The sequence below is a fragment of the Nannobrachium achirus genome, assembly GCF_963921795.1.
Source record: "Nannobrachium achirus genome assembly, chromosome: 21".
Lineage (NCBI taxonomy): Eukaryota > Metazoa > Chordata > Actinopteri > Myctophiformes > Myctophidae > Nannobrachium > Nannobrachium achirus.
In genome coordinates this window covers 27,998,443-28,026,387 of record NC_137828.1, presented here as the reverse complement: position 1 = coordinate 28,026,387, position 27,945 = coordinate 27,998,443, and the positions used below count along the sequence as shown (strand labels likewise).

Genomic DNA, 27,945 nt, shown 5'->3' with positions numbered 1-27,945 from the left:
GCCCTCGCCATCATCAAAGTTGCCCACCCCTGCTATATAGAGTCTGGAACTACAGCTCCTGAACGGCGAGTAATGGAAGCTGGCATTTCTGTTCGTGAAAATATATTTTAAAATTGAATTTCTAAATTTCAAGCTAAATATGCTCAAATGATTTTTATTTATATTAGGATAAATGTGCGCGATGTGAGACGGAAACGGAAGTGAGGAGGAGGCTTCACTTCCGCTTTAACCGGGTACTCATCGTTCTTCTAACGTTATTCCAGACTGTATGACGGGAGCATTTTGCAAATCGCAGAGTCAACAGTGGCCACACGAGACTATAGTGCTGGGTATCATAACGAACGCCGCTTATACCAGTGTTTCTCAACCACTGTGCCTGGGGACCTTTGGTGTGCCCCTTGAAACTGCTTGAAAGCCAGTATTGTATTTATCATTTTAAAAATGATTTAAACTAGTATTTAAACTAAAACAGCCGATCTACAAGCACACAACGCCTCGCGGTGCGAGGCGTTGTGTGCTTGTAGATCTGCTGTTTTCACTACTGTTGTGCGACAGCCTTGTATGATGAAGCAGGGCTTTACTTTGCGAAGAAACGTGCAAATGTGAAACTTGGAGATACAAGGTTTCTTCCCGACAGTGACGATATTTACCCCCCCCCCCCCCCCCCCCCCGTATTATGTTGGTGTGCCCATGGATTCTTGGGACATGAAAAGTGTGCCCATGCAGAAAAAAAGGTTGAGAAACACTGAATACCACCCTCATCATGATCATGGATTACATTGTGGCTTAATATAATACACTCCAAGTTAAACATTATGTACATGTAGCCAGAAGAAGAGAACTAAACCAAAGAACAAAATCCAGCTTAAAATATAGGTTATTTTGTTTACAGTGCAATCCCCATGCAATACCACATGCAGTTTTACAGGGTGCATGAATATACTGTATAGTGTACCATGCATAGACATAGTGTACAGTGCCACCGCTAGCTCTAGAACCGCCTCCAGACCATTTAATGGTTACGTTTTGGTTCCTCTCAAAAGGTCGCCAGATAGCATATCTCTGCTGTCGGGCCGAAACCTCCTAACTCCAAAAAAAAAAAACATTTTCGGGAAAATGAGCTCAAGTGGAGTTAGGAGGTTTTGACCGAAGGGCTTTTTACTACTTTTCATTGGTTCAGTATTATTTTAACCAACACACAGACGTAAAGGGTGTTCAATAGAGCATCACAGTGGGCGTGGTTTACTGGTCCCACTAAAAAATATCCTGTTCATTTTCCTCAGACTTTCACAAACATATTTATAACAATGTTGTTAAGCCTAGAACCAAGCCATCCATGGATTGCAGTGAACCCATAAAACCTGTGTTTCTATGAAAATAACATTTTGAAAATCGCTAAACAAAGGGTAGTTATTAAATGCAGTATATCAAATAATTCAATATTAAAATATGTTTTCACATATACAGTAGGAGCAAAGGTTGTATGGTCATGATTCACTGCAATCCTGGATGGCTTGGTTCTAAGCTTAACATAATTGTTATAAATATTTTTGTAAAAGTCTATGGGAAAATGAATGGGAGATTTTTTAGTGGGACCAATAAACCACTTCCGCTGCGGTGCTCTATAGCACATATTTATGGAGTTAGCTGGTTTGGCAGAACGTGTGGAGTTGGGAGGTTTTTGTCCCAAGCACTTTTTACTACTTTCCATTGGTTCAATATTATTTTAACCAACACTCGGATGTAAAGGGTGTTCAATAGCCCTGATTTATGCCAAAAAAACCTCAAAAAACTCAAAAATTGAGTTAAGAGGTTTCGGCCAGACAGTGAAGATATTCACTGGAAGGCATCATATCACTGGACTATCATCCCTCAATTATGTCTTTAAAAAAAAAAAAATAAGTGCAATAATTAAATCGATCTTTCAGCGCTGTTGCACAAAACCATACTGAACTGGGCTTGGACACAAAATGTGGCAATTGAGTTAACCTCAACAGCTGTAAATTGTACCTGTAAATGTAATGGTTGAGAGCACAAAGCGATACTGGATCACATAGTGACACAATATTTAAGCCAGCGGTTCTCAACCTTTTCAACCCTCAAAATAATCATATTTGAACTGCATGGGAATCCCCCACCCTGCACAAGCACTTAGAATTGTAGAAGTTGGCATTACATTTAGTTTGACTCGATCTATTCCATTGTGAAAATTGCAGATTTACATGCTCACAACGCCTCTGCTTCTAATATTTGACAATTTTACCAATGTTTGACCAGAGGAACTAAAAAGATCTTAAAAGTCCTTAAATTGTCACTTTAGAAATGTGCAGACACTTTTACTGTATGTTGGTCTGTTTACTGTTGAGTGAGAAAAAATGTTAACATTAAGCTAAACACCTGGGGACCCCTCACAATAATTTGGGGACCCCTCTGGGGGTCCCGACCGAAAGGATGAGAACCATTGATTTAAGCTACAATAACCTCTTAAAGGTTTAGCACAGGAACCCCTGCGTCCCTATTATGGGCATGTAATAATATAGGCGGATGAAACAAAAGAAAACGTAAGCAAAGATTCAGCAGAAATCTGATCTACAAGGTCTGGCACAGGAGCTCGTACAGTACATCCGCTGCTGCTATTTGATGTACAATGACGTATCTAGGGCAGGGGTCTTCAACGTTTTCAGGCCAAGGACCCCTTAGTTGAGAGAGAGATGAAGCAGGGACCCCCACAACCGTTTCATAGATTATATATAGTTTCATTGTTTGATCGTCAGTGTATTTTCGATTGTTTTTAGATATTTAACCACTTGAACCGTCAATACTTACTAAATTTCACCTTTCACTCTGTCTGCTCTTTTCCCCCTCTACACCAAAGCTCTTTGCCAAAAATAGCCGATCTAGATCGGCTAGTTTTGGCTAAAGTTCACAGATTATGGATATGGATATATAATTATATAATATAAAAAAGGAGAAAAAAAAAACTTTCTATCGCTCAAAGATTTGGAGCACCTCCTATAATAACTCTGAGGACCCCTTAAGGGTCCCGGCCCCTTGTTGAAGACCCCTGATCTAGGGTTTATGTGGTAAAACTACACAATGGCTATACAGTCAACAGGTAATTATGAGTTCATACTCATTCCCTTCCAAATATGTCTGTTACAAAGGCAAAACAATCACATTAATTTTGACAGGCACCCGAAACAGAAAATAAACAACACAATTATGCGTACAATCTACATGGAGCATGACAATCACACAGTGTTTTAAAAAGGCAACAAAGCACATCATTCAATGCTTAAGAAGATGGCAAGTTCATACAGTACCTTACAGCAAGTTCCATGACAAGTGAAATATTGAATATTCATGACTTCACGTCCACTTTTTGTTTTGTTTAGGACACAAAAACAAAAGTTAAAGGGGTCATGACATTTAAAAAAAGGAGCTTTTTTCATGTTTCCTGAACTCAATTACACCCCAAAAAAATGAACATTCAACATTCAGTGGTTTTTCTGTAATCTGTAGTTTTTTGAATATTAACTTTTTCCCTGCCAGATGTTGTTATTTATTATTGGGTTTGTGCCAGCAAAAGCACCTTACCTTTGCGATGATATAGACAAAGATGTTTTTTTTTTGTTTTTTTTTTTTTCTCCTTAAAGAGGTGTACCGTGGCTCTACCAGCAGTAGGGGGCAGCCTCATGCAAGAATTAATGTGAAAATGGTCTCAGATAGGCTCTCGTTTGTCAAGGCTGCTCAGTCGCTACAGAGCAATAGATCCAGAGGAAATCACATGGAAGTGTTTTGTTACTCCATTGATGCTAACGTCCAGTGGGTTTTTGAGAGTACTTTTACGGGAGCTGTTTCAACGGTACACACCCGCGCGACCCCTCATCAGTTTACAGACATCAAACCAAGGTACAAAAGAACGAGCCAAAGAACGTACAATTGGCGTTCCGCCGCCGTCAAAAATGGGGCGAACAGGAACGTTCAAAGCGTTGATAGAGTTAAGGTTTTAGTCCAGAGGCAAATGAACCCACTTTTTTGAGTCTATATTCCAAAAACTACACATTACAGAAAAAAAAACACTGAATGTCGAATGTTAATTTTTTGGAGGTGTAATTGAGGTCATTATTATGTTATTTTTTATATTATATATTTTTTATGTCATGACCCCTTTAAGATTTAAAGACACATGGTTACCAGTTAAGCAGTATTATCAAAAATAAAATAAAACAATGATAAAAACACTAGTTAGTTAGCCATCAGAATGTCCCATTTGTGTGTCATCTGTTGAAAATAATGTTGTCTCAACATGAAGGGACACACACTGTTTTCATTCAGTGACTAGTAGCCCTACACGGAAATACCATTTCTCCATAGGATCAGGATGCAAGAAGGGCTGTCACAATTATTACATAATAGTCTAATCGCAAAATCCCAATTATTTTGCATAATCGTCATAATCGTTTCCAAGTTGAGCAATGTTAAAAAGTAGTGGAAATAGCAGATCTACAAGCTCACAACGCGTCGCGAGCTTGTAGATCGGCTATTTCCACTATCAATGTTCTTTTTTAAGTATAACATTGTCAAATATGTCAGTAATTTCTTTGTGTATTTAAGTTATGTGTCATGATTGCCATGTGCAACTTCAAAGCCTAAAAGCCAAACAGAAATGTAATTGTCAACGACAAATACACAATTAAATCGTTAATCGCAATTGTTTGTGTGACAATTAATCGTCATGTAAAATGTCATAATCGTGACAGCCCTAGATGCAAGGACTTTCTACAAAACATGATTTGTACAGTATTTGGAGTGTGAACTATAAGCGAACCACTGTTGAGTGTTGTGCTGTTACGTTTGCAGGGAAAACTGTACAGGTAACTAGAGTCCTGGCCATTACGACTGAGGTACCTAGTATGCAGTTTGCATTTTATTTGCTTTCCAACCCCTTCTTGGAAAATACAATCATTCAGTGACTACAGCAGCATGCAGCAACGTGACACATGTTTGTACATGGTTTGCCCCAGAGTAAAGATTCATAAATACATACTAAGTATGAATACAAAACAAAAATACTTTTTTTATCAGACCCAAGCATTGATTTGTGAAAAAAGGAAAGAAGAAAGCATTTTCCGAACTGCTTAAGTCATTATAGTTCTCCGAACCGCACACATAAAGATAAATGTGTCCAGAATAGACGCCAGTGTTAAAGCCCCATTCTAAAACGGCTAGTTCCATTCCTTGATTCTGATTGGCTGGTTTCCCTTTAATTGCTGTGGTATATGAGACTATAATCCACACCTTGAATCAGTTTGTATCAAACCCAGGTGTGTTATTTCTTTCCACAGTGTTCCACAGTGCACCAATTATCTGCACCTGTGTTGTTGGCAAAAATCTGGGAACTACTTTCTGGTAGCTGGGAGCTATTTTCTTGCAAACCTTGTAGTGAATTATTAGCTAAATAGAACAGTGTTAATTGATACATGTCTGAATTTTCATGTTGCCATATTGTAACTGTTTTAGAAAAGCAATAAGCCACGCGAGGCATGTGGTTATCTGTATTTTATAACGGCTGAGAGGGTTGGAGACACTCGGCTTCGCCTCGTGTCTCACCACACCTCTCAGCCGTTATAAAATACCAGGTAACCACATGTCTCTTGTGGCTTAATGTTTCACTATGCCCCGGCCCCTCCCCCATGCAAATCAAAGCTTGGTCAGACATATAACGATGACAGATAATGCAAGATTAGAAGAATTCGACAGAATAAAATATAAATATATATCATTTTGGTGTGTATGCAGGATATACACACCAACTCTCCCTTGTTAATCACCTGCCGTAGATTTAGAAAATCCTTGCAAAACTTTGGTGTCTGTGACAGTGATGTACCTTCACGTTAGCATTCTAGACCAATTTCCCTTACGACCACGGCTAGTAGTGTCCATCTACATCCCCTATCGACAATGCTCCTGTGTATGCAAAGTAATATTATACAGTACAGCATGGGCATACTTACATGAACACACAGATACATAAACCTGACAGCTAAAAAAAAAAAAAAAAAAAGTATTTTAATGTAGCCTACAGCAGTTTGTATAACTCTAAAAAACTATTTTTGAGCGCATCTTTGACGACCACATGTTATGTCTGCACTTTTTTCTGAGTTGAGCGTGCCAAGACTTTGAAGCTTGTTTTTGATGCTACCTTTACTTTTTGGGGGGAGCTTCTGATTGCATCTAGATCATACATGGGCAACTGGCGGCCCGGGGCCACATGCCGCCTCCACCTTCACTTAATGCGGCCCACAGGTTAAAACCGGAATACTGATATATTATTGATTTCAGCTGTTACAATTCCAAACATGACCTGCTTCAATTCCTAAGCTATTTTGGCTTCTTTTGTATGAGATACTAGAATGACAAAGTACATAGGACGTAGCAATATGCAATGTGGCCCTCTGGAGTGAAGGTGGAAATATAGTGGCCCTCGCCATCATCAAAGTTGCCCACCCCTGATCTAGATTGTATCTAAATTCTAGATAATGCGGATTCCCTTTCAGCATCCTCTCTCTCTCTCTCTGAGACAGGAATACAGTGTATTAGTTTCCCTAAGGTTCAGCAGGATAGTCTACTGATTACGAAAAGGCATCTCTATCATTCACTGAATAGGCTATAAAAGAACCAAATTGCTCTGGAAAGCAGCTGGATGAGTGTAAATAAATAAATATACATACAATTATGCAGATACAGCATTCAAGCTTTCCTAGGGATAACTTGCCTTGTTTCGAGAAATGTCTTCAAGGTTTGCTGTTTAACAGAGGTTCTTAAACATAATGGCATTCCTAGCTATTTTGGGGTTTGTCATTATAGGTAAAACCTTATCAGGTGACATTTTCAAAAGATGTCACATCGATGTAAGCTTGTAGATTGGCTATTTTCAAATACATTATAAAATGGGGCTTATGTGGTTAAGACAGGGGTCGGCGACCCAAAATTTTGAAAGAGCCATATTGGACCCAAAAAAAAAAAAAAAAAAATCTGTCTGGAGCCGCAAAAAATTATAAAAGCCTTATACAGTATATCGTCGTTGTCGGGTGGAAACCTTGTACTATGTTCATAACTTCGTTTTGTATTTATCATTAAAAAAATGAACGAAACTAGTGAAAACAGCCGATCTACAAGCACACAACGCCTCGCACCGCGAGGCGTTGTGTGCTTGTAGATCTGCTGTTTTCACTACATTTGTGCGTCAGTCTTGTATGATGAAGCAGGGCTTTACTTTGCCAAAAAAAAAACATACAAATTTGAAACTACAGCACGCACGAAGATACGAGGTTTCTGCCCAACAGTGACGATAAAAAATCGTTAAAAAAAAAAGCAGTATTATCAAATCTCTTTGCATTTTCATACATTTTTGAAAAAGCTCCAGGGAGCCACTAGGGTGGCGCTAAAGAGCCGCGGGTTGCTGACCCCCGGGTTAAGAGAACTGAAGTAGGGATGGTACTTTTACCGCCTCTCCCTAAAGTCCAGAGAAAATCCCTTCGCCGGGCCCGATAATCCCGAGACTTTAATATGCTTTAATCGCTATAAAACATTTAAAAGTATAATCGCTGTTTATCGCCGGTCGGGCTCTAATCACCATCGGAGAAGTGCTTCCGGTCGCAATTCCGTATCCGGCTTGATCGGGTTTCCGTATCCGGTCGGGGGCGGGACCCCCGGCCAGATACACGTTAGCTTCCATGTAAACAGTAGTAGAGGCAGCTCTGCGATGAAAGCGTATTTTTTCGATGGGAATTTTTTTATTTTATTTGAAAGCTGTGATCGGGTGTACACACATCATCCGTACACAGATGGTGTGCGATGTGCACGCACGTCGCCACGTTAAAAGGTAAGGACGGCGCAGCAGTTAACCCCTTCAGTCGATGTTTAAAAGACGGTAAATTAGGTAATTATCAACATTAATTTCATTCAAATGTCTTCCCTGTCCCTCCACTGGGATTACCATGTTGAGCATTAGACAAACATTTTAGGGCACTGACCATTAACCGAGGAATAAGAAATTCCCCAAACTAGGTAGCCTACTTTTGAGGTTCCCCCGAGGTTGTCGTTTCCCCAGTCCCCCTTTAACACTACACAAACTCAACGTTTTCCATAACTTAAAACTCAGGCAATAACAGCAATAATACAAAACAAGTTACTACACAGCAAAAATCCTCAGAGTTAACTCTTGAGACTGTAAAACTGGACCCTTACCGGTCCATTCATTTCTTTCTGGAACAATGCATTTGTCTAACATACAGCAACAGTTTATTACCTGCTCGTTGGCAATGACCAGTCCTCATCGTGAGCAGGTAATAGTTACAGAGTTCTGCTGAATGGCCAGTTTGTGGCTTAGGAGATGGCCAGCGCTACGGTCCAGCGCATCACATATCTGACCTCTGCCCACCTTGAAAAGAAAGACACTTTCCATTGTTATGCCCGGTTACTTAAAGAGGTATGGGACCCCAGGCAGATTTTGTAGTTTGTTTTCCTGTGCAGGAAAAAAATTACTGAAGGGTACAAAACATGGCAGGGCTAGTAACCAGTGCGGCTGCTGCTAATACAATTAATAATGGGTGTGTTATATTGTGCTAGCACAGAGAGTAGTCAGCGGTATTGGCAATGCTTGCACACGAGTCACCTACATCTGCCAAGCAGCATACTCCTGACAAAATTTAAATAATGACAACACACAATTCAACCTACTAAACGTATTATGTCTCGACACACAATTCCACCAAGTTACCACCGCTTGTGGTAACTAGTAACTAGTTACTTTTGGAGAAAATGTAATATTACTTGTTTCACTCAATAACTCTGACAAGAACATCAGCCTTATGCAGCCTGCCATGTTTTTACCCTTCCGTAGTTTTTTTTTTTTCCCAACCAGAAAAAAAAAAAAAACTACACAATCAGCCTACGGTATAGGGTGTCATGCACCTTTAATGTACAACTTCACTGGCACGTCAGCGTCCAGCTTTTTGCATTCAACGGCCAACGTCGCCTGGCTCCGTTGGGAGTTCTGTTCTCCGCGGCGACTGGCCGCTCCTCAGTCCGTCTTCCCGTTCTCGTGAGGTGGCGTGTCGGCTTTGGGCGCTGTCCGCCGCGCCGAGCGCAGCACCCTGTAACAGCCGCGGGCGATCTTGTGCATCCACATGACGTTCATGACGTCCAGGCAGACGCTGGCGCTGATCCAGGCCACGCGGCCGCCCCGGGGCACCAGGTAGAAGGCGTCGGTGCCGTAGACGGCGTACATGCGGCTGTAGTACACCGGCATGACGGCGATTCGAACCAGGAAAAAGATGGCCGCCATGGCGATGCCATTGGCCATGTTGGGCCGGGAGGACTTGGCGAAGCCGAGCACCTCAAAGAACCAGCTGAAACAACAACAACACCGCAGCGGGACCGCGATAAACTCAGGGAAACAACGTTGAAGGACAAGGTTTGTTTACCTCTCACGGACAGATACAACGCGGCGCGTTTGCACCAAAAGGAGGTCGTTTCTGTTCGTGAGAGGCAAATAAACCTTGTGAAAAAGACATTCATTGTGTGCTGGCTATTTCCTCACTTTCATGTCATTATCGAGACGTGCACCTTAAAGACTTGTATTTAATCGGGTTGGGCCAAGGCCAAATTGATGTAGACACACATCATGTAAGATAGGCTATTTAACAAGAACAAGGACAGATATGCCTGTAGTAACACAGACAGCAAGCCATGTAAGTGTTGTTCATGCAACTTATAACCTTGAGGTCTAATAGAGTTATGTCTTCTAAACTAAACAAGGTTTAGTTATGTCTTCTAAACTAAACAAGGCTCTAATTTGTTCTCCTGCTATACCATCAACACGTGGAACACCCTTTTGCAAGCCTTAAAGGAGTGCAAATCCCTAGCCTCCTTCAAAATTGGTATGAAAAGTCACCTTCAGACGGCTGCTACTCGAGACTTGTAAATAGACTAAGCCCCCATGTTTCCACCCCCCCTTTTGCTTTTGTATTTGCTGTTTATCCTATGTAAAGCATGTTGTTCTATACGTCTGTTTTTCAATGTTATATGAGATACATAAAGACAATGACATAAAGTGTAAATAAGCCGTAAAGCTTACTAGGATCTCCTTTTAGTTGACCTTGTTGGTACACGGTCAACTTTGATTTGTGCTGTCATAAAACTTTTTTCTATTGCAAACTGCTAATAAACTCTTCAATCAATCAAACTCTTTATAAACTTCTTGTACAAAGAGTGAGAAAAAAAATAGGCCTAACAGTATACAGAAAAGAAATGGCATGTCTATCAAAATAGGAAAACATGTATGACTTCTTATACAGATTTCTATGTCCTACAACAGTGTATATGTAATCCTGTGATTACAGATATTTTTTAATTAGCCCAAGAAAGCCAAATATCAGTGAATTGTAGCAGAATACCTGTCAAACCTGGGAATACATTTGTTACCAAACGATTTCTTCACCAATGTGTTGGTGTCTGGTAACATATCTAGCAAAGACTGAAATTCAACATCCTTAGGAGAATCTTTGACAGTTAGAGTAATTCTGGGTCTCATTCACTTACTATACACTGTACTATAAGGGGAAACATGACTCCCAAAAAAATCTGCTTTAAGTGGGATGTGAGGGGTCTAACTAGGTGTTTTTAATTATTCTGAATCCATTGCAAGCATTTATTTTACACAAAAAACATCCATTGGGCCAAAAAAAACAACAAAGAACGATGGTTTAGTGATGAGTCATCAATTTTCACAGGTGTATGGGGTCCATTGTTGGCCCAAGAAATGTTTTTCGTGCAAAACAAAATTGCTTGCAATGGATTCAGAATAATTAAAAACACCTAGTTAGACCCCTCACATCCCACTTAAAACATATTTTTTGGGAGTAATGTTTTCCCTTATAGTATAGTGTATATAGTAAGTGAGACCCAGAATTACCCTAGCTGTCAAAGATTCTCCTAGAGATGTTGAATTTCAATCTTTGTTAGATATGTTACTAGACACCTTTAACAACTCATTGGTGAAGAAATCGTTTGGTAAAAAAAATATTCCCAGGTTTTATTAATATTCCCTGACTACAAGGATCCCAGAGCCAATAGTTAGGTTTGGGAGGATACCTACCGCTGGTTCACACATGGAGTGGAGAACTCAGCCAGTAGACGGAAGTTTGCAAAATATGGCAACATTCCTTCGCCCTGGAAGAACAAGGTGAGAACAACCAAAATAGTAAAGGGATAAAACAACACTCAGTTCAGTCATGTTCAGAAGTGGGTGAAACAGGCGAGTTAGTTTCACACGTTCTCCAAAGTAAGAAATACTGTATGTAAATTATCCTGGTCAGTGGGGGGTTGCCCTTAAATCTATTCTGTCCCTGAATGTGACAGAATGTTTCGTTACATTGTTTTAATGTGACGCCAGACTCATTGGGTTAAGGATATCTTGGCTAAAACTAGAACAAGACCTTTCTGAATGTAGGCATGTCATTAATCTGCTCAAAGAAAGAAAGAAATCGGGCAGGGGCGTCACAAGGGGGGGGGGACTGAGTTACTAGGGGCCCAAGGTGGAGGAGCCTTCATTATTTTATACTTTAGCTGTTGAAAAATAGCAGATCTACAAGCTCACAGCACGGCACCGAGTGATGTAGTGATGTAGATCTGCTATTTTTGAAAAGTTGTGAAAATGTGTGCACATCTTTGAATAAAATGTATTTTTTAAGCGAACATTTGTAACTCAAATTTTGCTGGAACTAAATATTTTGAGATGGGGAAAGACATATTACCTGGGCACTTCAAAAAATACTACCCAGATAAAAAAAGATGGAGCACTCAACTGGTCTGCACGTTCATTTATTGTAGAGCGACAGGGTGACTGACGTTTCGACGTTTAGTCTTCCTCAGATTTTGAGATGGGGGGTCTGTGTGGCCAAATGCATATTATTTTGGGGGTCCTTCACATGAAAAAGTTTGAGCACCACCGAAATTGAAACGTAGGTTTTTCAAATATTCAAAGACTTGCACAGGTCTTCAAGACTTTTCAAAAAATAGCAGATCTACAAGCTTGTATATCTGCTATTTTCCAATAGTTAAAGCACAAAATGTGAGAGAATCCTTGTACCCAGGGCCCAGAATGTGGTGCGACACCCCTGCTATCGGGACACAATATGACACCACCCCACCCCTCACTGGAAGGGAAAATGTATCCTCTGCTGATGGCAGCAGATAAAGGATACCGTCCGAATCGAGTAACAGCAATGTCATCATAGGTTTATAGATTTCTCCTGTTCCAAGGACTGGATATCAATCAATAGAGCTCCATTTTGTTGAATTTGAACCTGCTCATAATGTTTTTTTTTTTTTTTTTTTTTTTTTTTTTTACTCAAGATGCTTTTCTTAGAGCCAAATGTGCTTTAGGCAAATGTGGAGCTCAGTTAGTTTGTTCTTGAGAGACTACTATGTCAGTGGTTCTCAAACCTTTTCATGTGAAGAACCCCCAAAATGATATTCATTTGGCCACGGACCCGCATCTTAAAATATCTAGTCCCAGGGACCACCCAGAAGCAAAATTTGAGTTCCAAACGTTCGCCTTGAAAATACAAATAGTCAAAGATTTGCACACATTTTCACGACTTTTTCCAAAAATAGCAGATCTACAAGCTCGCAGCGCGGCACTCGGTGCCGCGCTGTGAGCTTGTATATCTGCTATTTTTCACTGATTAAAGCATTCAACTAGAAGCAGTGCACTTCCGAGCACAGGTCTCCACCAGGCCACACAAATCGGCCTGTTATAGCGCCACCATGAGGCTGATTTAAAAAATGTGGGGCAGAGGTTCTGAATTAGCATCCAGGGAGTGTGTGTGCTCAGTTTGGCAGCGATCGGGCCAACGGCGCCGGAGATTCGCTGGTAACAACCAGGCCACACAAATCGGCCTGTTATAACGCCACCATGAGGCTGATTTGAAAAATGTGGGGCAGAGGTTCTAGATTGGCATCCAGGGAGTGTGTGTGCTCAGTTTGGCAGCGATCGGGCCAACGGTGACTGAGATTAGCTGCTCACAAACTGCGAGGACGCACGGACGCACGCACGCACGCACGGACGGACGGACGGACGGACGGACGGACGGACGGACGGACGGAGGGGAAAACATACTCTCCCTCAGCCTTCGGCTGGTGGAGACAATAATTCACTTGTAGTAGTTCACCCCCAAAATGACTTTTTTTCTATTGATTACTCATGCCATGGAGACTAGAGTTCAATAATATTTTTAGTTTTTTTTGTCGCATTCCTAAGACTACATTTTGATTTCAATAAATGTATCCCCATTTATTCCGGATGGGGACCCAAATGCATTTGGGTCCCCATCCGTCATCAATGGGGGCAATTTTACTATAATAATTATTTTGTCTTAGGAATGCGACAAATACAAAAACATATTATTGAACCCAAATCTCCATGGCATGAGTAATCAATAGAAGAAAAGTCATTTTGGGGGTGAACTACTCCTTTAATCTATTAAGGACATATTTCAGTGCAAGCCTAGATAATGTCTTAGTAGCAGAGAGGCCTGTTTCTAATCTATCGTGGCCTAAAGAGCATGTGACAACCAAAGATTAGACAACAAAGCTAAAAGACCTGTTTATATGTATTTGTGCCATTAACCCATTTAGAACGGGTACACATTATAGTGTATCATTATTTTATGCTTTAACTATTGACAAATAGCAGATATACAAGCTCACAGAGCTTGTATATCTGCTATTTTTGAAAAAATATTTAGTTCCAGGGACCCCCCAGAAGCAAAATTTGAGTTACAAACGTTCGCTTTGAAAATACATTTATTCAAAGATTTACACACATTTTCACGAATTTTTCAAAAATAGCTGATCTACAAGCTCGCAGCGCGGCACCGAGAGTGCCGTGCTGTGAGCTTGTATATCTGCTATTTTTCACTGGTTAAAGCATTCAATAATTCTAGGCCGAAATGTGACGGAGAGAGTCGCAGCCCCAGCCTGAAGCCTCAAAAAGTCTAGTATCTGCTCTCGTTCCATAGGGATGTCCCTTTGGAGTGATGGTTAAGATATTGGACTTTCAGCCGGGTGGGGAGGTTTGGATCACCTCCGTTACATAAATATTTAAGCTTAGTTATTAGTTAGTTTATATTCACTTATGACATACTGCTACACCAATGTTTGGGACAAAATCTAATTCATCACGGAATTTCATCATCTAAGCACACCAATATTTGACATTATTCAGCAACAGGATATCGAGTAAATGGCAGAACGGCAGGCTTTGATAACACATACTGAGCCAGCCACTAGATGAAGGAGCGATTAATAGCCATGCAGAGGAAACAGTTAATCTTTCATACTTATTGCTTATAAGATCAGGGCCTGATGCACGCAGCTTCTTAGATCATCTCCATTGCCAATAAAGATATCATGAGTCATTTAACTTTATGTGAGTCCTGGGCTGGCCCCTATAAAATGGGATTGCTGCTAGAAGAAGTAACTTCTAGAGATAGCTTCATATTATCTAATATAATTGCTATAGCAGAAATGTTCTGAACAGAACAATATCTCATCTGTGGGGATTGACTCATGTTCAATAGCACACATGATTGATTGATTGTAGCCCTGAAACATGACGGTCGCTGATAACATGACGTACGACCGTCATGGATGAGGATTTACCTCGGTTGGAGGACGCAAATTCAAAAGCGTCTACAAACTGCACAAACATTCAAATTTCACAAACAAAGTGCTTAATAAAGTCACAACCCATTGTAAATCTTGGCTGGCATTGTACAGCATAATTACCTGGGACCTCCGTGTCCAATATTTTTGTTTCCCCATGTATTTCCGGACCCATTTTTGCAAGGCCACGCCCAAATCTCAGTGTTCAACAGATGGGGTTGGTGTGCATGGGGAAAACCAGGAAATGCATGGGAAAACAGAAAAATACCAGATAAAAAGGCTTCTTATTAACTCATACAGTGCCTATCCCGGACTAGTTCGGGATATTCGGGATCAAAAACAATTTTTTATTTGCTATTTTACTTACCCCGAGCTGCTTGGAGCAACGTGGGTGGTCCCGGCTCGCTAGCCGCTAGCCAGCAAGCCATTCTACTCTGTCCGACGATATATTCCATTGAAAATGGTTTAAAATAAAGTTTAGACCCCCCCAATGTTCACCCAATGTTCATTGTAGGCGGCGCGACGTATTCCAGGGTGCCTATCCCGAACTAGTCCGGGATATTTAATGAAATGAATAAAAATGATAAGAGGCCTTCTGAAGCCTGGCCTGATTTTTGTAGCTACTAGCCGAAAGCTAGCAACGTCCCGGCCGGACGTTATTTGCGAACGCAATCGCCAATCTCCGCCTAATCCAATGAAAGACCACATCTTTAAAGGCTTATATCTCTGGATTGTGTCATAGGGAAGCGGCGCGAGGTTTATTTACGGCGAAATCGCCCAAAAATGATCTTTTAGATGACAAAATGGGAATAGCCATTCTGTTAGCATCTTCATCCGGGACATTTCCATGCCGTGCTTGAACGTGAGCACGTCAGGTCCTGGAAGGTGAAGTCCTGGAAGCTAAAGCGCTTGCCTATGAGAGATGCGCTGGCATTCTTTGGCCCCTAGAGGGCGCTGGCACTCAATGAGTTAAAGAACACGGAAGTCCCAGGTAATTATACAATGCCGGCCAAGATTTACAATGGGTTGTGACTTTATTAAGCACTTGGTGTAGGCCTACTTTGTAGACACTTTTGAATTTGCATCCTCCAACCGAGGTAAATCCTCATCCATGACGAGTGTACGTCATGTTATCAGCGACCGTCATGTTTCAGTTCTAGATTGATTGACTGACTGCAGTAATAACAAGAAGCTTTGCGAAAAACCCAGCCTTGATCTAAAAGCCAGGTTCAGATTGACAACATGGCTGGCATTATTTGACATTTCTGGAACACCACACACATAAAGTGTCTTACCTTGAAGGCTGAAACAAAAAAAACTGTCCATTGCAAAAATACTTACGATGTGGCAAATATACAAGGTGCACCTGCACTCAGGTTTACAGTACTGTATAATACCATGTCATGAACTTTTTACCTAGCATGGGCATGCTGGTACGTCTAGGTACTGGTAAATCCATACTGTGACTGGGCAAACCGCAATAACAGCAGACAAGACAGGAATGACTTTAAGTCTCCATCTAGGTTCACCACATGAACACTTAGCGTTTCTATTCTGGGGGAGTGAACATTCGGCGAACATAGCCGATCTGCAAACTCGTAACGCGTGGCAACGCAACGCGCTGTGAGCTTGTAGAACAACTATTTTCGGGTGTTTTGGTGTGAAGGGGAAATAAATCAGCCTAGTATAGAGCACCGGGGGGGACCCTGTTAAACGTTTGTTTTGTTCTTTGGTAAATAAAATTACCTGACTTCAATTTAGTTCGTTTTTAGCTCAACTACTACTGTATATTGGCATATTGGTAATTTTTTTGCATGGGTTTTGAAGAAGCTCTATTTGTTTATGTTCTAGCTGTATTAGCAGTGGACACAGAGACATACAGACGTGTATTAGAGGAAATAAAAAGATGCAACCACGGTTGGAGGCAAATAAGAAGTGACACGATTAGTCAAACAATCACAAATAGTGAGAATAGCCTACTACAACATGCTTTCTTTCAACACAGTAGTCGAAGATTAAATCCATCGCTGGGGTTAGTGTAGATAAGATTATTTGCATTATATGATTTACAAAACACATTTAAATTAGCATTAGCATAACACGCGGCACAGCTGGCTGTTGTAGTTATGAATGTGTGTGTGTGTGTGTGTGTGTGTGTGTGTGTGTGTGTGTGTGTGTGTGCGTGCGTGCGTGAAGAAACTTCAAATTTTGAAATGGGTCATTATAAATGGAAAAGGTTATTACCTATCTAATAAATATATGTCTGACTTGATGACTTAGCGAGCTTACTAACACAACACAGAACTACATTTGGAAAGAAAAAAAATATCTACATGACATAAGACAACACGACAAGTGCACAAAACCAAATACAAAAAAAAAGAGTCTATAAACAACAGTTAAATCGTTCCTTAAAATATAAGGCAATTTAGTGGCTTTTACAACCAACAAGCAATAGCTACTCTCCTGTTGGTGCTAGGGTGCTTGACTCAACATCGCATCGCATCTATTTTAGTCAACATCTACTATGCGTCTACTCCACGAAGCAGTGATGAGTGTCCAGTAACAGTATGGCCAAGCCCTAGTTCATATCACTCACGCGAGGACTTCAGATGCAGGCGCATTCCCTGACTCGCCACACAAAAGGCTGGACTTATACAACATAAGCACACATGGTGGTCATCCATGCCTCTGCTTTTGATATTCATTTTAATCGCCATTGGTCAGTCAATGAATAAAAAAAAAAAAAACTTGCATTTCCTTTTGGGAAATGTAGACTGTCTGGCTATTGTGTTTGATAATATCACAAACGTTGTGTGACGCGATCACAACACGATCTTGATCTTGTACGGTACATTGTGAGCTTGCACTGTAGATAAGCCATTTTCGCTAAGAATGGAATTGTTCTTTCCTGGTTCACACTAGCCTGGCGGGCCAGCCTCTTTCACACACCACCACCAGGGGGTGTTGTTGTGCGGTCTGGTTTTTACCAGGCTAGGTTCACGTGCAATCAACAGATGATGCAAAAAAAGAAAGTGTCACATTGTTACGGGGGAAACCCATTGTAAATCCAGTCTGTGACAAATAACAGGATATAGACCAGGGGATAATACTGATATTTTCACAAATTGGTACCACCCAAGGTGACCGCGTATGTTTTTTACATTTTTGTCTTCCTACATGTCTCTAGTTTATATTTTGGTATGATAACCCTTTCTGAGAAGTAGCTTAATTGATGTTATCACCCGCTAGAGTCGGTGTCCCATTGAATCCCCATGAATCCATTGCAAGCATCTGTTTTGCACAAAACACATCCCTTGGGCTAAAACGGCCCCCTCAAATGTGTGAAAAGTGATGACTCATCACTTGTCATCCCTTTTTCAAACCACTAAACCATCGTTTTTAGCGCAAGGAATGTTTTTCGTGCAAAACAGATGCTTGCAATGGATTCAGAATCATGAAAAACCCCTAGTTTGACCCCTCATAATGCTACTTAAAGCAGATTATTTTTTACCTTTTTTTCCCTGTAATGTAAAGTTAATGGGACACCGACTCTAGCGGGTGATAACATCAATTAAGCTACTTCTCAGAAAGGGTTATCATACCAAAATATAAACTAGAGACGTACGAAGAAGAAAATCCAAAAATTTTACGGTCACCTTGGGTGGTACCAAAATTTGTATTATCCCCTGTACTAATATAGCACTAAGCCAAATAAGGAAATGAGTGTGAATCTGGACTGTCCCTCAGTGAACACAATAGGAACTTGGTTGGTTGATGCCGTTCTGAGCATACAGTATCTACACTAAGCACAGAAAGAACTTCGGTCCATTATATCTCCCCTTTAATAATACCAATTTTTACAGTGTTTTATATCATTTTTATATCACAACATTTACAACAAGGTACAGCTTGTAAGGAAAGGGCATTTGTGGAATGAGCACCACAGCCATACGTGTGGGTAGCTCCCCTCCATAAATTGTCAAAATGGCCTGGCAGGCCTGCAATACTGTTCTTTTGGTGTTCACCTTTGTTGCTTGGTGCATTGAATGATTGCGCTCTCCCACAGTAATAAGGAAAAGAAAAAAACAACACATATTGGCCATTTTTACACTTTGTTAATTTTAAGCTCAGTGTCAGGGAAGCCCAAAACGAGAGTAAATGCCAGCAGAACAGTATTGCAGGCCATTTTGGAAAACTTTTGGTTGGCGCTACCCACACGTTTGGCTGTGCAGCTCATGCCTCGAATGCCCGATGCTTACAAAATGCACCTTGTTGTAAGGGTGACTAATGAACAATTAAAATGATATAAAACACAATACGAATTGGTATTATTAAAGGGGAGGTATAATGGACCGAAGTCAAGTTTCCTTTCTTGTTGTGCTTAGTTTTATTTTGCTTTGGCATTGTGTTTGCTTACCAGTGGCCGATGCATGACATAATAATCCCTGATGTGCGAGATAGCTGAGCATGATTATGCACAGCTTTATTGTCCTCAAATAGAATGCACTGAAACTGAAAGTGCCGAGCAATACAAATTGTGTGCATCTTTGTGTTTCTGTTTTTAGAAAATACAGACATAGCCACTCTGAATGTACACATCTGACCCCATAACTATGGGGATTTTAGCTATCGGAAAAATACTTTCTAGACACGACTTGAAGTCCTTTACCCGATATATAATGTACGAAAAAAACAGCATACATGTTACATACAGGACACTGTCTGGATGTGGGTCTACTTAGTTGGGAATGCGCCTGAGCATCTTGGTATCACATGAATGACAGTATTATATTGTCATCGTCAAGAACGTACACATTTGAAACTTGGAGATACGAGGTTTCCACTCGACAACGACGATATCCATCATGTAGTGTATCCACACGGACGCACAGGTAGAGAATTAAGACAAGACGACAGAGGCAGAATTTGACTTGGCACACAACAGACTATAGGCAAGTAAAGTATAGGTAGTTAGGTATAGTATATAGGGTAGGTTAAAAGTAAATTGGCATGCACATTTAGCAAAATAACTCCTCTACCGCTATACATCAGGGGCATTTCGTGAAATGTCCACATGCACAAAGCAGTTGCAGCCCCGACATTCGGCTTAGCTGAAGCCATAGCTTCAGTTCAAAGGACGCTGAAGGGGGTCAGTAAAACTAAGGGAGGGGGAAAGCATCATAAGCATGGTATTTGTAAGGGCAAGATGGAGGGGTTGGGAGGGGTTGGGGGGCGTCAGCCATTATCATCATAGAGCATTCCATGCAAAAAAATACCATTGCCATTCATTTACATAATAACCTGCGACAGAGCCTACATAGACACCTAGAGGATGCTTAAAACCAAGGGCGAACAGCACTGTGTCTTCACTGCTGGGTAATACACCCTTCCCTACACTTCCATTACCATGTCGGGATGAGAGCCAACGACGCACCGTAGCCCTATTAGCAGTGCATCAATAACCAATGAGCTAATGTAAACTGAATGCTAATTGAATACGTGCCTTTTAGCTGGCTTTTAAACCTTAGCAAATAGATGTTTTTAAATTAACTCGCAATCACAGTAAGAGGTGGAAACCCACTTATGCCATTAATTAGGGTTGTTAAAGCTGTCGATTAGCTGCAGGGAAAGGACAGCATCACTCCAGGGTTGATTTCGTCGACTAAAACTATGACGAAAAAGGTTTGTCGACTGTGTTTTTTTCACTGACGAAAACTAAATAAAAACTAAGCTGTGATGACTAAAACTAAGACTAAATATATTGACAATTTCGTCTACAAAATAAAAACTAGACTAAAACGTTAGGGAGGGACTAGTGGCAAGTAATTTTACGTTTGGTTGCTATCAGGTGTTGCGTGCTGAAAATAGCAGATCTACAAGCTCACACGCTTGTAGAGCTTGTTGTGAGCTTGTAGATCGGCTATTTTCAGCATGCAACCAAGTGTATGCTGAAAATAGATGACATTACAATGTCATCAAGGCCTGCCAAAATGCATTTTAGTTGACTAAATCAACTGTAGATTTAGTCAACTAAAATCTTATGATGTTTAGTCGACTAAAATTGGACTAAAACTAAAACTTTTCAGGTGACTAAATTATGACTAAAACTAAATTACATTTTATTCAAAAGACTATGGCTAAAACTAAATCAAAATTTGCTGTCAAAAACAACATTGCATCACTCGCTATACAAACGGAATTAATTAAACTCACATGACTTGATCGAATGTTGAATGTTTTTTTTTCTTTTTTTTTCAAACAACTAATACATTTCCAGTCTAGCTGAAAAGCAAAAAAGATACTTGGCCATTAAAGCCTAGTCTAACAAACTAGCTCTCATAAACAAAGTGATGAAAACCTCAACCACTTTCAAGTAACCTGGCATCCCTATTTTGGGGCATGTCCTCAACGGTGCTGACAGTATGACAAAAAGTATGCATTTTGTCAGAACAAAATGTTGGCACATTTTGTATTGAAAATATGTTGTTTTTTGGGACGTCATGGATGTTCCATGAAGTGTGAATGAGCTTGTAACAAATAGCCTACAACAACCTTTATTGCGTAGAGCATTGGTCCTCAAAGTGGGGTCCGGGGACCCCCAGGGGTCCTTGCGGGAGTTCCAGAGGGTCCCCAGCTAAATGATGGACCCTTATTGGGGGTTGAGTTATTGAGTTAAATTAACATTGATGTTACAATATAAATTGGGGTCCCAGAGATAGAAATACCATTAAATAGGGGTCCGTAGCCTAATGCATGTCAAACTGGGGGTCCCTGAAATTAAAATGGTTGAAAATCACTGCTAGAGCCCTAAAGATCTTCTCTTATGGGGGTCCCTGGCATATTTTTTCAAATGGTGGTCCGTGGGCTAATAAGTGTCAATTTGTGGGTCCTTGACCTGAAAAGGTTTGAGAACCACTGGCGCAGAGGACCTGTTACATCTATCATACTACAGCATGGGTCTTCAACAGGGGGTCCGGGACCCCTAGGGGGTCCTCAGAGTTACTACAGGGGGTCCTCCAAATCTTTGCGTGATAGAAACTTTTTTTCTCCTTTTTTATATTAACCACTTGAACACTAGCGTCAATATTCTGAGAAATTTAGCCAACATAGCCGACCTACAAGCTCACAACGCCTCGCGCTGCGAGGCGCTGTGAGCTTGTAGATCGTCTATTTTTGGCAAAAAGCTTTGGTGTAGTGGGGAAAAAGAGCAGACTAAGTACAGAGTGAAAGTTCAAGTTCATTAAGTATTGACGGTTCAAGTGGTTAAATATCTGAAAACTGACACAAATTGACATGAATCCAAAATACACTGATGATTGTGCTGTCAAACAATGAAACTATACGGAATCTATGAAAAGGTTGTGTGGGTCCCTGCTTCATCTCTCTCTCAACTAAGGGGTCCTTGGCCTGAAAATGTTGAAGACCCCTGGACTAACAACACCCAGCTTTACAGGACAGAGCTGTTCACCCTTGGTTCACTCCTTCCCATCTTGCCTGCACATTCTGCAGTGTGACAATAGGGAACTCACCAGTACATAGTAGTAAGCATACAACGCTGCCAAGTGATGGACTACAAAAAACTTGTCGCCTATTGCCTTCCAATAGTAACATATTAGCAGCAGATCTGAAAGAAAGAGGGGGGGGGTAGAGAGAGAGAGAGAGAGAGAGAGAGAGAGAGAGAGAGAGAGAGAGAGAATATTAAAGGTACCTTGTTAGATAAGTAACAAACAAAACAACATAAATCAAAGCAGAGCAAAGTTCCAAGACGTTCTTATTAGGGATGGGACAATATGAATATTTCATATCACGATTATTGTGACAAAATAAATCACGATTTATGATAGTTATCGCCATAATCAAAATCTTTAGAAATCAGATTTGAATCAGATTTGAAACCACCTCTGGATGTGGTTTGTGACCTGCATGTGACTTGTCTGCATTTAGACTATTTTAAGCAAATCGGATTTCAATCTAGATGTGACATTTGATGTGATTTGGCTGGCAGTGTAAATCAGGCCTAAGAGTTCCCTGTACAAAATGCTTCCTTGCTGAACACAGCGGTGGATGACATCTATTCTCTTGTTTTCTTCAGTGTAATGAAACAATTCAAGGTTCCTCTCACCAGATATGAGGTAGCCTGTTGTGATGGCAACATTGATCTTCACCAGAGTAGGATCTCCCCTGTCGGAAACAAAAGGACATATTTAATCAGCCTTGCATCGTGACCACAGCCACTGAGCGAGAGCACTAGACTCTCAAATCAAATGAGTCATTGCAAATGTCAACCCTCCCTCAGTATCTTCCAGAGATAACACTGGAAAGTTGTTTATAGGGCTGTCACGATATGACATTTTACATGGCGTTTAACTCTCCTACTGCCAGATTATTTATTTATTTATTGGGTCTGGCGCCATCAAAAAGCGGCTTACCTTTGCGACGTTATAGTAGATAGACAGACAGACAGACATTTATTTATTTTTTTTTATTTTTTTTGGTTGTGCAATAGTGCACTTTGGTCTGCCAGGCAGCAGAGGGCGGCGTCATGCGAGAATGAATGTGAATTTGCCTGTTATGTGTTGAAGAAGAAGAAGACCAGTCACTGGCCACAGAGCCTCAGAGCCAGAGAAAATCAACAAGGAAGTGAATTGTTCTCCGTTGATGTTAACGCATAATGGATTTTTTACACCATCACCGCGGAAAATGTGTTTACAGTAGACGGCCGCGCGACGCCTCATCAGCTTACAGTCATCAGACGAACGAACCGAACGAGCGCCGTATTGGCATCGAGGTTCTGTAAAAAATGGGGCGAACGTGAACGTTCGAAGCGGCGGGAGAGTTAAGTGTCACTCAAATAATTGCGATTAACAATTTAATTGGTTTTTTGTTGTTGACAATTACATTTCTGTTTGGCTTGTAGGCTTTGAAGTTGCACATGGCAGATATGACACATAACCTAAATAAACAAAAAAGTTACTGGCATATTAGACAAAGAACATTGATAGCGGAAATAGCCGATCTACAAGCTCACAACGCGTCGCATCGCGACGTGTAGCTTTTAGATCGGCTATTTCCACTATTTGTTTTATGTTTGAAAATATATTAACATTTTTCAACATGGAAACGATTGACGATTATGACAAAATAATTGCGATTGTGTCAAATAATTGCGATTGTGTCAAATAATTGCGATTAGACGATTATGTAATAATTGTGACTGGCCTAGTTGTTTATTGTCATGACGTGCCAATGTTGTAATGCTGTCTTTAGCGGCTGATAAGGCAAAAGTTATTTTTAATTTAACTAAACATTGACCCTCTGGGAAAGGCATGGAGGTTTAATTATTAAACCACAAGAGATGTCATAAACAAAGAGGTTGGATAGAACAGAAGTGACGTAGGCTAATTAATTTATGGTGGCAGACAACACGTGTATAACATTGCTTATAAAACCATGACATTTGCAAAGTCCTTCTGTATTCGTAAAACTGCCATAAACATTTCATTATTGATAGATTGTATATTTACTCATTATATACACTGTTAACAAGACCATATACCAACTGTTGTAGGCCAACAAACACTGGACATAATCAACCTCAAATCCACTGGCGACAATCTGTACATAAATCCACCAGACTCCCTAATCGGGAGATAAGCGACTGTCAGGTAGCATACGCAATGGTAGGCAATCAGGAGGGAATATGGGAAATGGGACAGATCCATGTTGATGACATGACTTTAGAGATACTGTATACCGCTTTGCGTGATTTCATGGCCACTGTATACCGCTTTGCGTGATTTCATGGCCAAATCTGTAAGAGCAGTGTTCAAAAATATGTTCTGCAAAGAGATGGTGGCGCCAGAAGAGGGCCATGTGAGAAATGAGGGGCTGTGGTTTGGCAGCCAAGGAGTGTGTGTGCAAAGTTTGGCATGGCATGCGGATATACGAGTAGGGGGAAAGTGTGACGTGACTGACTGACAGCTGGCGGAGGTTTTGATAGTAACTGTGACCTGACAGTCGCAATAAATCCATTAATAGGCAATAGATGTATTTGGTGATAGCTTATAGTATCTCTGGCAGGTAATATCACAGTATGTCTGACTCCTCTTGTATTGATAATATATTAGATTTAAGAGATCATCTTTGGATAAGAGTGCGAATGTTGGCCCATTCCTCAGTAGCAAGTTGGAACAGCATGATGAACTATGATGACTCAATAGTTTATGGAGCAGTGTATTCTTTGCTCAAGTAACCTTTCTAGTGTCTATGTTATTTGAAGGATACAGTATATCAAAGTTTGCCAATAAAACAGAAGATTTAGTATAGATAGAGTCCAACAGGCTGGACGTAACAGACTGCAGAATTATTTTTATTCCATAGTCTGCCAAAGTCTGTTGTGTTATGTGTTGGGCATGACCAATTATAGGAGATAATGTTGTGAAATCAAATCAATCCACTGAATTAAACATATAGATGTCGCTAATATGGCCCAGTGTTTGTCGGTGTCCTCGTATTTGTCTATCTGTGTTTGTCTTTGTGTCTGTGTCCTTGTGATAGTGGGCGTGATTCAGGTTTGCCCTCGCCTTCCTCACCTGCCTGCCTCTCAGCTCATCACCTCCACAGTAAAAACGGCTAGTTCCATTCCTTGATTCTGATTGGCTGGTTTCCCTTTAATTGCTGTGGTATATATGAGACTATAATCCACATCTTGAATCAGTTTATCTCAAACCCAGGTGTGTTATTTCTTTCCACAGTGCACCAATTATCTGCACCTGTGTTGTTGGCAAAAAAAAGCTGGGAACTACTTTCTTGCAGACCTTGTAGTGAATTAGTGAAATAGAACAATTTAAAGTGTTATGTCTATTTTTCATGTTGCCATATTGTAACCGGTTTAGAAAAGCAATAAGCCACGCGAGGCATGTGGTTACCTGTATTTTATAACGGCTAAGAGGTTAAACGAGCTTTAAAACAACATTTGACGCGTGTGTGTCCTTATTAATTCAATGTCCAGAGCTCTGAAATATAGTTGGATATGCCAATCCATTTAGTGACATAAAAATATATACAAAAACCTTTCAACAAAACATTGAATGCCGACCTGCACAGCACATTAGACATGGTATCACGGTCGGAAACACTTTGCTCCTTTGGCTCATTGACACCCAGCTGGCTTCAATCACTGCCAGGAATAAATAACTCACTATAGCAACCAACAGTGATTGACAGCTGGAGGAGCAACCATGGCAACCAACTGAAGATAGGCTGGTAGAAAGGACTCGCTCACTGCATTGACATTTAAGGAATACTCCTTAGACTGAGACTTGTAAATATAATTTCATTTATTTTTAGCCCATAAAGTGCTCGGTGCTCAGTGAAAAATGAAAAAGCAAACCTTTCCTGGGACCTTCGTCAGTGCTTAAATTTAAGCACTGACGAAGGTCCCAAGACCTCCGCACCTGCAGCTAAACCAAGACAAAGGACAAACAAGGGCGCAGCAGTTTTCTCTAAAAAACACCTGAGTTTACATTAACATTAGCAAGGCCAGACCATTTGTTTCAATAAAGAAATTTATAAAATAAACACACACACGTTTTTTTTAAACCCTTTTTTTTTTGCTCCTTGTGATTTTTCTTTGTTTTTTTTTCTCCTGTGCCTGCACTTTTGAGGTATTTGTAATTTTTAGGTATTTGTACTTTACTTGAGTATTTCCAATTTCCAATACTTTTACCCCACTACATCTCGGATCCAAATATTGTACTTCTACTCCACTACATTTATTTGAAAACTTTAGTTACTACTAGATTTTGATTATTATTACAAAACAAACACTAACCACTTCAGCTCATCATACCTTTCGCCCATAGATGATCTACAAGCTCACAATGCGTCGCACCGTGACGTATTGTGAGCTTGTAGATCTGCTATTTTCAAAAGATTGTCATACAATTAAAAACTTGAAATGGGTCATTCCGCACAATGAGTACCTCTACTTTTGGTACTTTAAGTACATTTTGAGGGCAATACTTTTGTACTTTGTCTTTTACTCAAGTAAATCATTAATTACAGACTTTTACTTGTAATAGAGCAGGGGTTCCCAAACTTTTTTGTCTCAGGGCACCCCACCCCATAAATATTGTTTTAATCCGAGGCACCCCTACATTGTTTCACTCCCAGCACCTTATATTTATAGCATATCGTCGTTGTCGGGTGGAAACTTTGTATGTCCAAAACCATTAGTTTTGTATTCATCATCTACAAAATGTACTAAACTAGTGAAAACAGCAGATCTACAAGCACACAACGCCTCGATGCGAGGCGTTGTGTGCTTGTAGATCTGCTGTTTTCACTAGTTTTGTGCGACAGTCTTGTATGATGGAGCAGGGCTTTGCTTTACCAAAAGACGTACACATTTGAAACTTGGAGACACAAGGTTTCTGCCCGACATGCAGTGACGATATTTTAGTGATTATGTTGCGAGGAAAACGTTGAGATAATAGCCATTTTGGTTAGAACTGACTGGAAATAACTTTGTACTTCAAGTTTAAAATGATACTAAATATTTGTTTCAAGTGTCAATTAAATTCCAAATATTATCAAATGATCTCGCGGCACCCCTGGACTGCCGTCACGGCACCCCAGGGTGCCCCGTCACCCACTTTGAAAACCCCTGGTATAGACTATTTCTACATTGCAGTATTAACTCATCTAGTGCCAATCCCGAGAAGACTCGTGAAAAGTACTCGAGTACCTGGAGTGCCAATCCCGAGTATACTCGGGAAAAGTAATATATTACTGTAACGGCGAGTACATTACCGAGAAGAATGGCCGCGGGTCCGGAGACGAAATCCGTCGCTGATTTCGCATCATCACGGCTCCACGAGCACAAAATAGTCCCATCCATAACATTGAGGTGGACGGGGGATCTCATCTTTAATGTCCATTATCTCAAAACTACACTTTAGAAGCTAGGATGGATGGAGGCAGATGCTCGCTTATGTTACACAATGATAAAAGCTCCGGTCGGCCATTACACAACTCCACGTGGAGAACGATCGGTTCCGGCGCACGATCCGATGACGTCAGACCGGAAGTGATTGCGTGGTGGACTTCTGGCCTTCAAAATAAGATAACGGCGGTGATGCCAGCCTGAAGGTGGCATCGTGGACTTTATAATCCGTTAATTTCAGGGGCACTAAATGAGTTAAT

The 27,945-nt window shown here is 40.7% G+C and overlaps 1 protein-coding gene across 4 annotated transcripts in view; it reads right to left on the bottom strand.

Annotated features, from left to right (window-relative positions):
- Positions 1 to 4,479: 4,479 nt before the first annotated feature.
- LOC308307059 (TLC domain-containing protein 4-B-like) overlaps positions 4,480 to 27,945 on the bottom strand; it is a 54,722-nt gene continuing 31,256 nt past the window's right edge. For 2 of the 4 annotated variants that reach the window (XM_080752171.1, XM_080752172.1), the window contains exons 4-7: positions 22,862 to 22,920; positions 22,269 to 22,363; positions 11,165 to 11,238; positions 4,480 to 9,416 (exon numbers count right to left, since the gene is read on the bottom strand). In XM_080752171.1, the coding sequence (XP_080608297.1) occupies positions 9,089 to 9,416; positions 11,165 to 11,238; positions 22,269 to 22,363; positions 22,862 to 22,920 (556 nt within the window). In that variant the 3' untranslated portion in view covers positions 4,480 to 9,088. The remainder of the gene's footprint in view (positions 9,417 to 11,164; positions 11,239 to 22,268; positions 22,364 to 22,861; positions 22,921 to 27,945) is intronic. The other 2 variants (XR_013963203.1, XR_013963204.1) reach the window with 2 other exon arrangements.